This window comes from Hippocampus bargibanti, linkage group LG03 (assembly GCF_051943395.1).
Source record: "Hippocampus bargibanti isolate YZ-2025 linkage group LG03, ASM5194339v1, whole genome shotgun sequence".
Classification (NCBI taxonomy): Eukaryota; Metazoa; Chordata; class Actinopteri; order Syngnathiformes; family Syngnathidae; genus Hippocampus; species Hippocampus bargibanti.
The window spans coordinates 9,722,692-9,736,380 of NC_142736.1; the positions used below are offsets into that span (position 1 = coordinate 9,722,692).

Genomic DNA, 13,689 nt, shown 5'->3' on the forward strand with positions numbered 1-13,689 from the left:
TGCTCACCTTTTATTTTTCATGAAAATTACTTAGACAATCAGTTTTGACATTCCTCGAAATGTTTTACATTCACTTCTTAAAAAGTTTAAGCTGAAGTGTCAGTTCCTTTTACATTCTTGACAACTCAAAACTACTCTGAATGGTCTCAAAACTACTCTGAATGGAGGAATCAAAAAAGTAAAATGTCATCAATGCAAATTTTCATAGAAAATACAGGAAATTTCAATTATATTTAATTTTGGCCAAAAATCAAAAATGTCTGTATAAAATATGTTCAAAGAGAATATTTTTGTAACTTTTTTTATTGGAAGATATTAAAAGAAGACACAGATATGTTTTTCTTGCAGAGCTGTTTTTATTAAAAGATTTATAATTAATATAGATTGGAACTGTATGACTGACAATTTGAAGTTCTGACATTTGGATCAACTGATGAATTGAGTTTACACAACACTTGAGATTTAGGTTCATCCTTGAATGACAGACGCAGTATTTCCTGTACCTGTGAAACTATAATCGGGCATCTTTCAATGAAAGGATGGCTTTCCTGAGACAATCTAGCACATAGATAAAGAGATTTTATGCCCATATTTTTAGCTGCTATTAGTTGTGGTGGAAGAAAATTGTGCTTTCCTTGTATGCAGTATACAGTCTGTCATGTTGTTTTTGTGAATACAGGTCATGGTGACAGCAACAGCCGAAACATTCCCACTTTGGTCAAAGACATCAGCAACGTGGGTGAAGTGTCATGTGGTAGCTCTCATACTATTGCACTATCCAAGGATGGCCGTACGGTTTGGTCCTTTGGAGGAGGAGACAACGGTGTGTAAAAGGCTTTCTGAAACACGTTTATAATATTACCTGCCGTATCGATTGATTTTTTTTTTTAAATTATTATTAGTAGTATAGTAGTGGTAGTGGTAGTAATGGTAGTAACATTAGTTGTAGCAGTTGTAGTAGTATTCACCGTGAACATAATTTGGACTGCATTGTTGTCTGGCAGGAAAACTTGGTCATGGTGATACCAATCGCGTTTACAAACCAAAAGTGGTGGAAGCTCTACAAGGAATGTTCATCCGAAAAGTGTGTGCTGGAAGCCAGTCGTCTCTTGCCTTAACTTCAACAGGACAGGTAATGTGTGTTTACGGTGAGGTCATAGGTTCTTTATCAAACTAGCCTTTTTTTCTCCCCAGCAACAAATTATTGAGTGTATTGAGAAAGAAGTGGGTTTTTTTGTTTGTTTTTTAAGACACTGGATATATTCATAAAGTACTCAACTACTTTCTACAGAACAGTGTTGTGGTTTGTGAAATGGGACTTGAATCATTGGTGCGCCATGGTTGTTTCCCAACCAGAGCTTGGTGGATCGACCTGCAGGCATTATGACCATGTCCATCCAAGTGTTCTTGAGCAAGATACACAACATCAAGAGCAAAGGGAATTGTTTCTGATGCCTTGTGTAATCAGTAGGTGAACAAGGAGCTAACAGTGTACACGCTTTGAGTACTCATGCTCATAAAGCGCGATACAAATGACATTTTTTCAGTCTTGAAAGTTTAACACTTTGGAAGGTGTGTGGCTCATTAAATTCTGCATGCATGTAAAATCAGCATTTCACACAGAATATCATAGCACCAGTCAAAAAGGGAGTTAGTGTCATAGTCTGGGTCTCTTTTGCTACTAACTGGCTTGCTAACTCCTTAGGCAGAAAATGCCTAAGGAGTGTGAATGCTACTTGTGTTCTGCAGCAGATCAAAGATCCAAAAGACACCAGAAAATGAAGTTCTGAATGCCTTTAAAATATTACATTTTTGAATTGGTCAGAATCGAATCCGATTGAAATGCTGAAATTCATAATTGAAATCCCTGATGTCTTGCTGAAATTTTGGAAGGCAGATGTCTCTCGAAAGATACCAGTCTTAGAATATGCATGATTTTAGTTGTTGAAGAGTTCTGATGTAGGACGAGTGTACCTCTTCACACAGGGCCATGTAGTTTTGAAAATATTTTTTTCTGTTTCATAAATAAAATCACCATTTAAATATTGGTTTACATGCATTATTATCTTTACATTGTTTGATTAAACATTCAAGTGAGAATTAAATGGAATTGATGCAAAAGAGTACAAATTTGAGAAAACGTTTTTTTTTTTTTACTGAACTATAAGAAGTGGAGATCATTTGCCAATGTTCCTTGTTGCCCATTTTATGATAGGTGTATGCTTGGGGTTGCGGTGCTTGCCTGGGTTGCGGGTCCTCTGAAGCAACAGCGCTCAGACCGAAACTGATCGAGGAGCTGGCGACGACCAGGGTGGTGGACATCTCCATAGGGGACAGTCACTGTCTGGCCCTGTCACATGGTATGATTCACATGATTATGGTTCATACATACCATGTGACACTCTCTGACACCTTGGATATTTTTAAATATGTCAGTCTTTTATAATGTCAGTCTTGTTTGATAAATATTGTTCCTCACTGTATTTGTTTGAATTTCCCCACAAATCTTTACTTTTCGGTATGAGTCTGTCTAAAAGATGAGAAAACCCTCGACAATGAGGAAATTCCCAATGATAAGAAAACATGTATGCAAGTCCAAATACCTCATCAAAATAATTCTACCTTTTTATTGTGCTTAAATGATATTAAATTTATTCACTTGTAGTGCAGTCCCTTTGCTGGAAATAAAATGTTGTGTCTGCTCTTCATCCCAACTAACACATTTAAGACAATGAAGTCTATGCATGGGGAAACAACTCCATGGGCCAGTGTGGGCAGGGAAACTCCACAGGACCAATTACAAAGCCGAAAAAGATAGTAGGCTTGGATGGGGTGACGGTACAGCAAATTTCAGCAGGAACTTCCCATAGTCTGGCCTGGACAGCTCTTCCCAGAGACAGGTCAGCTATCGATTTATAGAATTACTTTGAGGATATCGATCCTCATGTCGCAATACCTTAAAGGGCAACCGACGTCACTTTTTGTTTTTTAACTGACATCAGAAAAACGTTTTATAGCATCTAAAATACCCAAAACATGCAGTATGATATTTTTAGTCAAATGCAAAACACCAATAAAAATGACTTAAAGTGTCTAAAATCTGCAAAAAAAATTGAGCTGCGAATTGGGCATTTTCAGAAAGTCCCGCCCCCAGTTCGTGACGTCACGCCAAGACGTCTTGCATTACTGGAGAATAAAAACAATGGCTTCAGATTCGGATAATATGCTTTCTTGTTACACATCCAGTTATGAATATGATTCAAATAGTTTTGAAGAGGAAAGCATACATATTTGCCATCGATTAAAGAAGTCCTTCCGTGTCATTTTGAGGCATCTGGACTGCAATGTAATGTCCCACAAAAGAGGCAGAAAAATGGCGACCAGCTCCTGTGAGGAATGAATCAGCCCGTTTCCACAGGCTGATACATTCCTTGAATGGAGCTTGGACTCCCTCTGCTGGCGGCTTTTGGATGTAACACAAGGGTTTCAAAAAACAGTACAGCAAAATACATTGACGTGATGGAAAGATGCTACAATGCGTCTTTTTTAGGTCAGGAGGCGGTCCTTTTCTGACGTTACGTGAGGACTCGTCACCAACTCAAAAACAAGACTTCCTGAATGTTCAACGCAAGTCTTAAAATGTAAAATATAGCTATGTGCGGTGGAATCTTATTAAAATACGCCCAGTAGAAGTCATTTGAAGCTATTTTACAGATTATGGACACAACTTGTCCGGAGACGTCGGTTGTCCTTTAAGTCCGTATTTTAATTGAATTTTATAGCATATGTTGAGACTTTTGACCTGTCAATACTGTATATGGTTTCTTTGACTTAGCCCTCATTTGGGCAAATGTGCTGATTGCCATCACTTGACGTTCACGAGTAAAAAAAGTGTTTTGCACTCCAGGCAAGTGGTGGCCTGGCACAGACCCTATTGTGTTGACCTCGAGGAAAGCACCTTCTCCCACTTGCGCTCCTTTCTTGACCGCTATTGCGATGGTATCAACAGTGAAGTTCCTCCTCTTCCCTTTCCTTCATCTAGGTAAATATGACTAACTTTACAAAGCGATGAAATGATGACAATAATACTTTTGGAGGAAGGCTACCCTTCTCGACTTTGTTTCTGAATGAGGTTTCCTCCAGCCTTAAACATGCTCTTCAGCAAAATGGAGCATGGCTACAGCATGCTTGGTTTTAAGTGTACTGTGATTTGCAACTGTATAAAAGAAACTAAACAGAAAGGGAAAATGACAAATGGGGAGAACAGATTTTGAGTAGTTTACTCTCTTCTCGACAAAATGTTTGCATTTTCAGGGAGCATCATAACTTCCTTAAGCTGTGCCTTCGGCTTTTATCCAATCATCTGGCACTGGCACTTGCCGGGGGAGTCGCTACAAGTATCTTGGGACGGCAAGCTAGGCCACTGAGAAATCTGCTCTTCAGGTTAATGGACTCTTCTGTACCAGATGAGATTCAGGAGGTAATACACACGCGCACACACGCACACACACATTCGCGCAAGTATGTATTTATTTGTACAATAATATATCTCGATGTTGAAATATCTATTTGTAGATGTCATGCTGAATATCAACAACTTCGTAGAATATTTTTTTCTAATTAAAAATTATTAATTAGATTAATTAATTACAGACCTAATTCATTGATCATACCCATTTTTGATTGCCTGACAGGACTAATTTCTGAATATTTTGAAACACCATAATTGTGTATATCAGAAAACTATTTATTAGTGTTTGTCTTTATCAGGCAGTGATTGAGACACTTTCAGTGGGTGCAACCATGCTGCTGCCTCCGCTGAGAGAGAGGATGGAACTTCTTCATTCATTGCTGCCCCAAGGCCCGGACAGATGGGGAAGTCTGTCCAAAGGACAGGTAACCTTTGTTACCTAATACAAGGATGGTTAATAACTAATTAATGAGGATTTTAAAGTAGGATTGGATTGTACATGAGGAGAGTTAGTGTGTTTCCTATTATGAAGTCTGTCTCAACACGAAAGATGACATTTGTATCATTATGCATTATATGGAAGACAGTATCAAAACAAAGCAATTAAATGTTCAAGATACTTCCTTTCCTTATTAAAAGATAATAGTTTCTGTCTCATATTAACACCAGTCATAGGTCTTGACAAAGTCTGTCTATTGCCACAGAGAATGCAGCTTGACATCATCTTGACCAGTCTCCAGGACCACACACATGTTGCTTCACTCCTTGGTTATAGCTCTCCTGCTGATGGTCCTGAGGCGCTAAGCTGTGCCCTGGGACTCACACCATCCCCAGACCCAAACCACAATGCAACAGCAGGCCACCCTGATACACATCTGGCAGAGATCCTCATGAAGACACTACTGAGAAATCTTGGTTTTTATACTGTGAGTACTGTAGCTGTCGGGGTATGTTGCATAACTGAATTACTGTAATTTGAATATAAAATATAGAACAAAGATAGATATGACTGTTCACCAAACTAGAATAAACTTATTAAACCACTGGTTCTCAATTATTTTCTGTCATGCCCCCCGCCCCCAGGAAAAATAAAACATCCCCCACCACGCAACTATAAAATGTTATACTCATCAAAATGTTGCTTTTATTGTTTTTCTCAAATTGGGTTTTTCTTGTTCCAACTTTTATTATAATTGCTTTGAGCAAAGTTGTGCATATGTGTGCCTTTTATTTGGAATATTCTATGGAATTGTACACCTGTGCATAACATGGTATCCTTATCAACGTATAAGAGAATATAAATATATGGACCAACTTACAACAAAAAATAGCTTCAATAAATAACAGAAAAGAGTGCATCTGAAATTCAAAATTCAAAATTACATTTGTTGACTGACCATGTCAAACCACACAAAAATGAAAAATAACATTACATAAAATCAATAAATAATAATGCATTCAAACTGACCAACATGAACTCAGGAGCAACACAATATTAAAAAAAACAACTTGCATAACAAAAATATATAAAAAGTAATTTGCTGATTTTTGAAATCAAAGATTTCTGGATTTCCCCATTGTGGGACTAGTAAAGGCTTTCTGATTCTGATTAATGGCTGCAAGTAGCAATCATAAAGTGTGATGATTGTTGGCAATATCCAACACAATTTGCCTGAAAGCTGCTGCTCACCTCTTGGCTGGTACTCGTAAAAGGGAGCACATACCTTCGACTCTTTCATCCCTCCACTGACTCTCCACACATTTTAGAGTTCTTTTCAAGATCTTATTATTTGTCTTCAAATCTTTAAATGGCCTCGTTCTTCCTTACCTCTCCGAGCTCATCCACCTCTACCTCTTCCTCACGCCTCAGGTCTACTAGCCACACATTATTACATGTGCCAAAAACTAATGGGAGGCTCAGAGGGGATCGAGCCTTTACCATTGCTGGTCCCACTCTCTGGAATGACCTGCCACTGAACAAACATTCAGCAAGCCCCCTCACTGCCCATCTTTATAACCCATCTCAAAACTCACTTGTACTCTGGCATTCAGCATGATTCCGACTTGATCGTGGTTTCACTCCCTGGTGCTTTCGACTAACTTTGTGACTGCTTTATTTCCGGAATATATTACAGGTCCATGTGCTTTGTTTCAGCTTCAGCTGTTGTTAAAGATCTATATAAATCAATATAGATTGTATTGTATTGGAAAAAAACTCAAGCAGCTCATCAATTCACCCCATCATGGTTGGGGTGTAATGTCTTTAAGGGAGATCTTAATTTATTTGGCTGCATACTCCACTGGCAATATTTTTAGTCTATTTGAGAAGCACCGCATAAAGCCAACACAAAACAAACACTTTTCTCACATTTATTTAATTGAATTCTGGCTATTCACCAAACTGGAATAGATGTCAGGCATTTATCAAGGCAACACAAAAAATACATTTTAATTGCAATTATTTAATTGAATCATGGTAAAAGTGCCCCCCCCCCCCCCCTTCTTATAGCTGAAACAAGCACAGTCCCTTTTGTGATTATGGTTGATTTTACAGGACCAGGCTTTCGGTGAGCTGGAGAAAAACAGTGACAAGTTGCACCAGGGCCTGTCCTCGTCTGACAGCAGCCAACCAGCTCACCTCCACCAGCTCCTTTGCTCCTTGCAGAAGCAACTATTGGCCTACTGCCATGTCAACCATGTGACTGAGGTACAAATACTCAACAGTCCGCTATTGTGGAATATTAAGGCAATGTGCATACTTTATTTAATTGCATAACAAATGACTTGATCAACCAGTAATATAGAACGTTTAAACATTTGTACATGCATATCACAAACATTTGTGGCAACTACAGGGAAGATAACCAGGTCTTATTGGTTGAAGTGTTCTCCAATTATTTGGTGGTAGGTTATTCTTTACCAAATACTCCAATAGGTTTAACTGATCAGATTTTCATTTTAATGAGACTGGTTCTACATATTAATAGTGATGGCACAGCACTAAATCTAAAATTTGAGATCAAATGGAACAGGGTTTTAGGAGATACGACGACCAAATCAATAACTACCGTATTTTCCAGTGTTTAAGGCACACCCAAAAGGCTTCATTTTCTTCAAAAGACGATCCTGCGCTTTATACGCAGATGCACTTCATATGTGACGTAATACTGAGCCAGAACTACTGTCACCAGCCACCGACTCCATTTCCCCCCTGTAGAAGAAGTAGTGCATAACCCCAGCATCTACTGTAGTACCGGACAATGTGGTGCGCGTTATATTTGGAAAATGTGTACTGTATATTTTAATATATTATGTTTGGAAAATGTTTTTCATTCATTGAAGGTGCGTCTTATGTGGAAAAACCTTGAAAATACACCATCCATTGGGGGTGTGCCTTATACTCCTGTGCGCCTTATACAGCGGAAAGTACAGTAGTCTTGCTAGTCTGTATGGAACACTTGAGCGCTGCTAGCACTGGAGCTACCGTAGAAGGCTGACAACAGGCACTCTCCTTAATTCATTCACTGCCAGATGTGCAAAAATGTGTCCACTCCAGTGCCAGGGTTTTTGTCATTGTCACTTGAATTCCAGGACCCACAGAATATCGGGTTTTAGGAAGACATAAACATTCAATACAGCGTTAGAAACCTTAGACTGTCTTCTTTCATCAGAAAAAAATAGTTAATTCCTAAATTATCTGGGTCTGTCTGGAGTTATGTGGTTGAAATGAGGGTGACTGTCTGATATACAATGCAATACAGTGATCCCTCGTTACTTCGCGGTTCACTTATCGCGGCTTCAGTGCATCACACATTTTTTTTTCAGGGGAAAAACTTTTTTTTTAATTAATTTATTTTTTATTTATTAATGGCGTGCAAACAAAGTAAAAGAAACAACACTGCAAACAAAGCAGAATAAAATGAAACACACTGGCTTTGAACAGTTTATGGAGCATTCTGCTTCTCGAAATCGGGCCATGTCGGTTTATAAAAATCTTGCTAAAAAAAAGAGAGTGCCAACAACTACCCATAACTCTCTCGGAGAGAAGAACATTGTTATCTTGTTTCCTTCTGCAGTATGTACAGTTTTGCATTGTGTAGAAAAAAAAACTGACATTGTACTTCACGGATTTCACCTGTCGCGGGCTATTTTTGGAACGTATCTCCCGTGATAAACGAGGGTTCACTGTGCATACAGGGTGACCCAAAAAAACAGGCCCCAAATCTAGTTAGGCCCCGTTTATTAGTGTTTTATCCGAATGAAATGAAACTTTGGTCATAACTAGTTTATTATATTCAAAACATCACATCAAAACACGAGGGTCTTTGGCCTTTTTTTTCTCTGTTCTCCAGCGTATGTTCTAGATGGCCTCCATTCAGCTCCATGCATTTCTAGAGGCTGTAAAAACGTCATGGACAACATTGTGCTGCGCCTCAAGAAATGCATGGAGCTAAATGGAAGCCATCTAGAACATATGCTGTACAACGGAGAAAAAAAGGCCAAAGACCCTCGTATTTTGATGTGAGTTTTGAATATAATAAACTAGTTATGACCAAAGTTTCATTTCATTCGGACAAAACACAAAGAAACCGGGCCGAATTAGACTTGGGGCCCGTTTTTTGGGTCACCCTACACATATTGGTTTATATAGTGCTTGAACAACAGCTGAAGCTGGAACAAAACGCTAACATGGAAAGAAGTCAAATGCTGCCCTTGTGGAAAAGAAAAAACATTGCCAGAGGCCATGGCCATCGCTTCATAGGCACTCAAGCATGAAAAAACAAACAACAAAGTCGAGAATGGCGCTCTGCAATAGTTTGCATTGACAAACGCCCCATACACAATCTGCTGCCAATAATAAGATTTTTGACTTTTTAAAGCCACTGTCTCTACCCTCAAGATGGTCATCGTTCCGAGCCTACTCTCAATATGATTGGTTGAATAAATCGTGGGTAGGATATGTTCCACTGATAACAATGTGATGAGAGACATTGAGGCAGAGCCAGTGTTTGCATGTCAATGAGTAATCATTGTCGACTTTACTATTGTCCGTGTCGTCTACACCAATTCTGAAGTTGTTCAATACCTGCTCACCATAGATTGTGGCTTTTTGGGCAGTGAACAAATTTAAATACATCACTAACTAAATATGCATTTTGTTTTCTCTAGAACTCCAGTAGTGTTGCTCTGCTCCACAAGCATTTGCAACTCCTTCTACCTCATGCCGCAGATATCTTCTCCCGTTCAGCCACATTGATTAAAGAGAGTTCCTGGAATGGAAGCGTACGTGAGAAGCTACAGGGTGTGTAATCAATCCCTTCTACAAGAATAGATGTTAAGTCAAGAAAAAGAAAAAAAAATCTTGACAATAATATGATCTAATATTCCCCACTAGTTTAAACACAGCATTCTGATTAATAATTTGTTTGGAGGATATGAATTCAGCAGCAAAATTCATGTTGTGATAGGGTTTGGCTATTATCTCAATGTCAACTGAAATGACATCACACACCCCTGGCATGGGCGTCACTTATTTTTTTGTTGCAGGCCATCAATGGGCTTTTATGATGTGAAACAAAATAATAACATACCTGCCAACTACTTCGGTTTTGCCGTAAAAACGACGGTTTAAATTATCCCATTGCGGGTTACGGGTTAATGAAAATTGCTGTTTCCAATAAAAACAATACTTCAAAAATCGTCAAAATAGTAAGTACTCATCGTTCATTCAAAACACGAGAACAGGCGATCGGCACAGTTCCCGCTGTTAGCTTCTTTTAGTGACGGCTGATTCCTGCAATCGAGACTCAAGGGTTACCATCGTTCTTAGCAATGTCGTGTAATGGTATCTGCCAGAGAAAAGTGTGAATAGTAAAAGAAAACTACAGTCATTTCGTGAGGAATACTCCCAAGCTTTTGCAGGAGTTATACTTTGGTCAAGAAAATGTGAAAATTGCGTGAGTTAGAGTAAAACTCAAACTCGCGTCAACCTTGGCTAATAGCTGCCCATATAAATGATGACAATTCCCGTATAAAAGCGGTAGAACATTATTTGAAATGATGAGAAAGTTTCTTCAGTTGTCATCTGTACTCTTTTTTGAAGGTGTCGGACGTTTCGCCTCCTATCCAAGAGGCTTCGTCAGCGAACTACAGACTTACTGGTCGTATCGGCCCTATTTATATATCCCTAATGTCCAGACATGGCGGCGCCGGACACAGCTATGATAGGTCCCTACTCTCAGGTTGGGGAGCAGGGGACCACTCCCTGTGGCCCCACTGATTGTTCCTACATTCCTGACTAACGACTGGCCTGTTTGCCCCACTCCCACCGGCATCACCTCATCAGCATTACGAATGTCGCCGAACCTGTTTTGCCTAAGCAGGCTATTGTATTTTTATTTTCATTCCCTATTCTTTCTTTCTGACATTTGTTGAATGACCACTGAGGGTACCCACAGTTAGTGAGTGCTCTCCTGATATGTTTTGACTCCTTTTCTCTACCTTCAATGCTTGTTGGTATTAGTTTAGCCCTATGCTGGAGGGTTCTGATAACTCCTAGTTTGTGTTGTAAAGGGTGGTTAGAATCAAAAAGTAAGTATTGGTCAGTGTGCGTAGCCTTCCTTAGCCTTGCACCTAAAAGCTAGCAACCACTCAAAACACCTTAAAAAAAAGTACAGATGACGGCTGAAGAAACCTTCTCATTGATGGACCACTCCTGTATGGCTGAGAGCTTACACAGACGTATTATTTGAAATGATAAAAAACTAAGAAGCGGAAATGCATACAGCTTACTGCGCATGTGCATGCAGACATTTTACTGCACATGTGCATGTTATGCTTTTATCAATCCGACCATATACAACGATTAAAACATATATTAATATGATTGAGGATTACTTTTGCTATTTTGCTGTGACAACAGTGGCGATTGGCGGCAGCATTGTCGTTGGCGACGAGCAGTTGAGACGAACTGGATTTCAGCCAAAATGGTCATTGTAAGATCGTTTCGCAAAAAAAAATTATAAAAGTTTTAGTATGCCATACATTATTTGTAATGATAAAAAAACGTAACAATACGGGGAAAACGTGTTAGTTGGCAGGTCCGGAGTTTGTTGGTAGTTATTTTTGTCAATGGAATGTTGGTTAGATGTGCATATTTGAAGTTATTAACAATGCCTTACAATTCATTGTACTGTTCAAATAGGATTGATTATTATATGTTTAGTTGATTGTACAATATTTCTTTTTTGTTTTCTTAAAATAGTAGCAAGCATGATATCTTCATGATTGAAAAGTTGAAATATATGTATTTTTTCACAAGTATGCATTTGACATTGATTTGTATGGTGTTTTAGCCTCATTCTAAATGACAACAGACACCTCCGGACAAGTTGCATCCATAATTTGTAAAATCACTTCGAATGACTTCTACTGAGCGCATTTTGCAAAGATCCCACCGCATATAGCTATATTTTACGTTTTAAGACTCACACTCAATATTCAGGAAGTCTTGTTTTCGAGTTGATGACGATGCCTGATGTGACGTCACATTCGGAACGCCCCTGACCAGCAAAGCGACACCCAATGCATTTTGGGCACTCTTTTTCATCTGAAAACACAGTGTTGCTCGCAAAATTAGAAGGAAAACTACATAAATAACGTGATGATGAATCGTGTGTCGCACCAAGACTACCAATTGCAGTAAAACGCATAAAGAAGGTGTTACGTTGACACAAATTCCCAGCAGACAAATCAGCCAATTTCCATCGGAGCTTGTGCGCCATCTTGTGCATTTTCTGGGACACTACATTGGAGTCCAGACGGCTCGAATTGATACGGAAGGCCTTCTTTAATCGATTGCAAACATTAATGTTTTCCTCTTCAGAACTATTTGAAACATACTCATAACTGGATGAGTAACAAGAAAGCATGTTCTCTGAATCTGAACTGAGCAGGGCAGTTTGTGATGGTGTATCCTGGCATGACGTCACGAACAAGGGGGCGGGACTTACTGAATATCGCCATTTCTGAGCTCATTTTGTGGCAGTTTTGGGACACTTTAAGTCATTTTTATTGGTATTTTGCATTTGACTAAAAATAACAGCCTGCGTGCTTTGGGTATTTTAGATGCTATAAAATGTTCTTCTGATGTCAGTTAGGAAACAAAAAAAGGGTGTCGGTTGTCCTTCAAGTAACGTAATGTTAAAAATCGTTTGGCTTTAGGGGGCTTGCATTTTCATGAAATGAAATGATTTTAAGACCTCCAGAAATCATCCATTGATTGTTCATGATTCCAACACGTCTCTGTTATTTCCAGAAGTGATCTTTGTGTCAGCGGCAGGCAGTATGCTTTGTCAGATCATCAACTCACTGCTGCTTCTTCCTGTGGCTGTGGCGAGGCCTTTGCTAAAACACCTCCTTGACTTGTTCCCTCCACTGGACCGGCTAAACAGGTTGTTGCCTGCTGCATTCCCTCTGGAGGACCAGGAGCTACAGTGGCCTCTTCACGGTACGGATTTTAATCAATTAATGATTTCTTAGCTTCAAATTGTGATTATTGTGTATGGTAGGCTTAAAGCTATTCTATAATTATGGGTCTAATAATTTTGCCTAATAATTCCATTTGAATGTCACTGCACTCAGAGTATAATTCTACTTTACTTGTTGGAATATAAATGTGATAGCTTGTAGTGTAGCTATGCTGAAGAATATATGTAATCTCATTGCAATCATAAAAAGCCATATATGGCTCACGAGCCATAGGTTCCCGACCCCTAGCACAGACGCAATGTTTGCACCAACGTGAACTCTATCAGACTGTCGTGGTGAAGAGGGAGATGAGACGGTCATTCTACGTTACTACCCTCACCAATGGTCACAAGCTATGACCAAAAGAATAAGATTCCGGAAACGGATGGCCAAATTGATTTTCCTCCACAGTGTGTTTGGACTCTCCCGTAGAGATGCGATTTCACATCTGGCACAGACTCATAATCAAACCACTTCTTTGCATTGAGAGGAGCCAGGTGAGGTGGTTTGGGCATATTGTCAGGATGCCATCTGGAGCCCTCTCTGGTAAGGTATTCTAGTTATGTGCCGCTGAGAGGAGAGCATGACTATGACCCACATGCTGGAGAGGTTTTCTACCAGCTGGCGAGGGAACACCTCTGGAGGAGCAGGGTAAAGTGGCTTGGAAGAGTGACGTGCGGTGAGGTTCA

The 13,689-nt window shown here is 39.4% G+C and overlaps 1 protein-coding gene across 3 annotated transcripts in view; it reads left to right on the plus strand.

The window, feature by feature from the left end:
• herc1 (HECT and RLD domain containing E3 ubiquitin protein ligase family member 1) overlaps positions 1-13,689 on the plus strand; it is a 94,469-nt gene that overhangs the window by 12,122 nt on the left and 68,658 nt on the right. For all 3 annotated transcript variants that reach the window (XM_088991844.1, XM_088991845.1, XM_088991846.1), the window contains exons 7-17: positions 680-823; positions 1,005-1,132; positions 2,216-2,360; positions 2,729-2,900; positions 3,908-4,042; positions 4,315-4,480; positions 4,771-4,896; positions 5,176-5,397; positions 7,026-7,178; positions 9,641-9,773; positions 12,789-12,980. In XM_088991844.1, the coding sequence (XP_088847970.1) occupies positions 680-823; positions 1,005-1,132; positions 2,216-2,360; positions 2,729-2,900; positions 3,908-4,042; positions 4,315-4,480; positions 4,771-4,896; positions 5,176-5,397; positions 7,026-7,178; positions 9,641-9,773; positions 12,789-12,980 (1,716 nt within the window). The remainder of the gene's footprint in view (positions 1-679; positions 824-1,004; positions 1,133-2,215; positions 2,361-2,728; positions 2,901-3,907; positions 4,043-4,314; positions 4,481-4,770; positions 4,897-5,175; positions 5,398-7,025; positions 7,179-9,640; positions 9,774-12,788; positions 12,981-13,689) is intronic.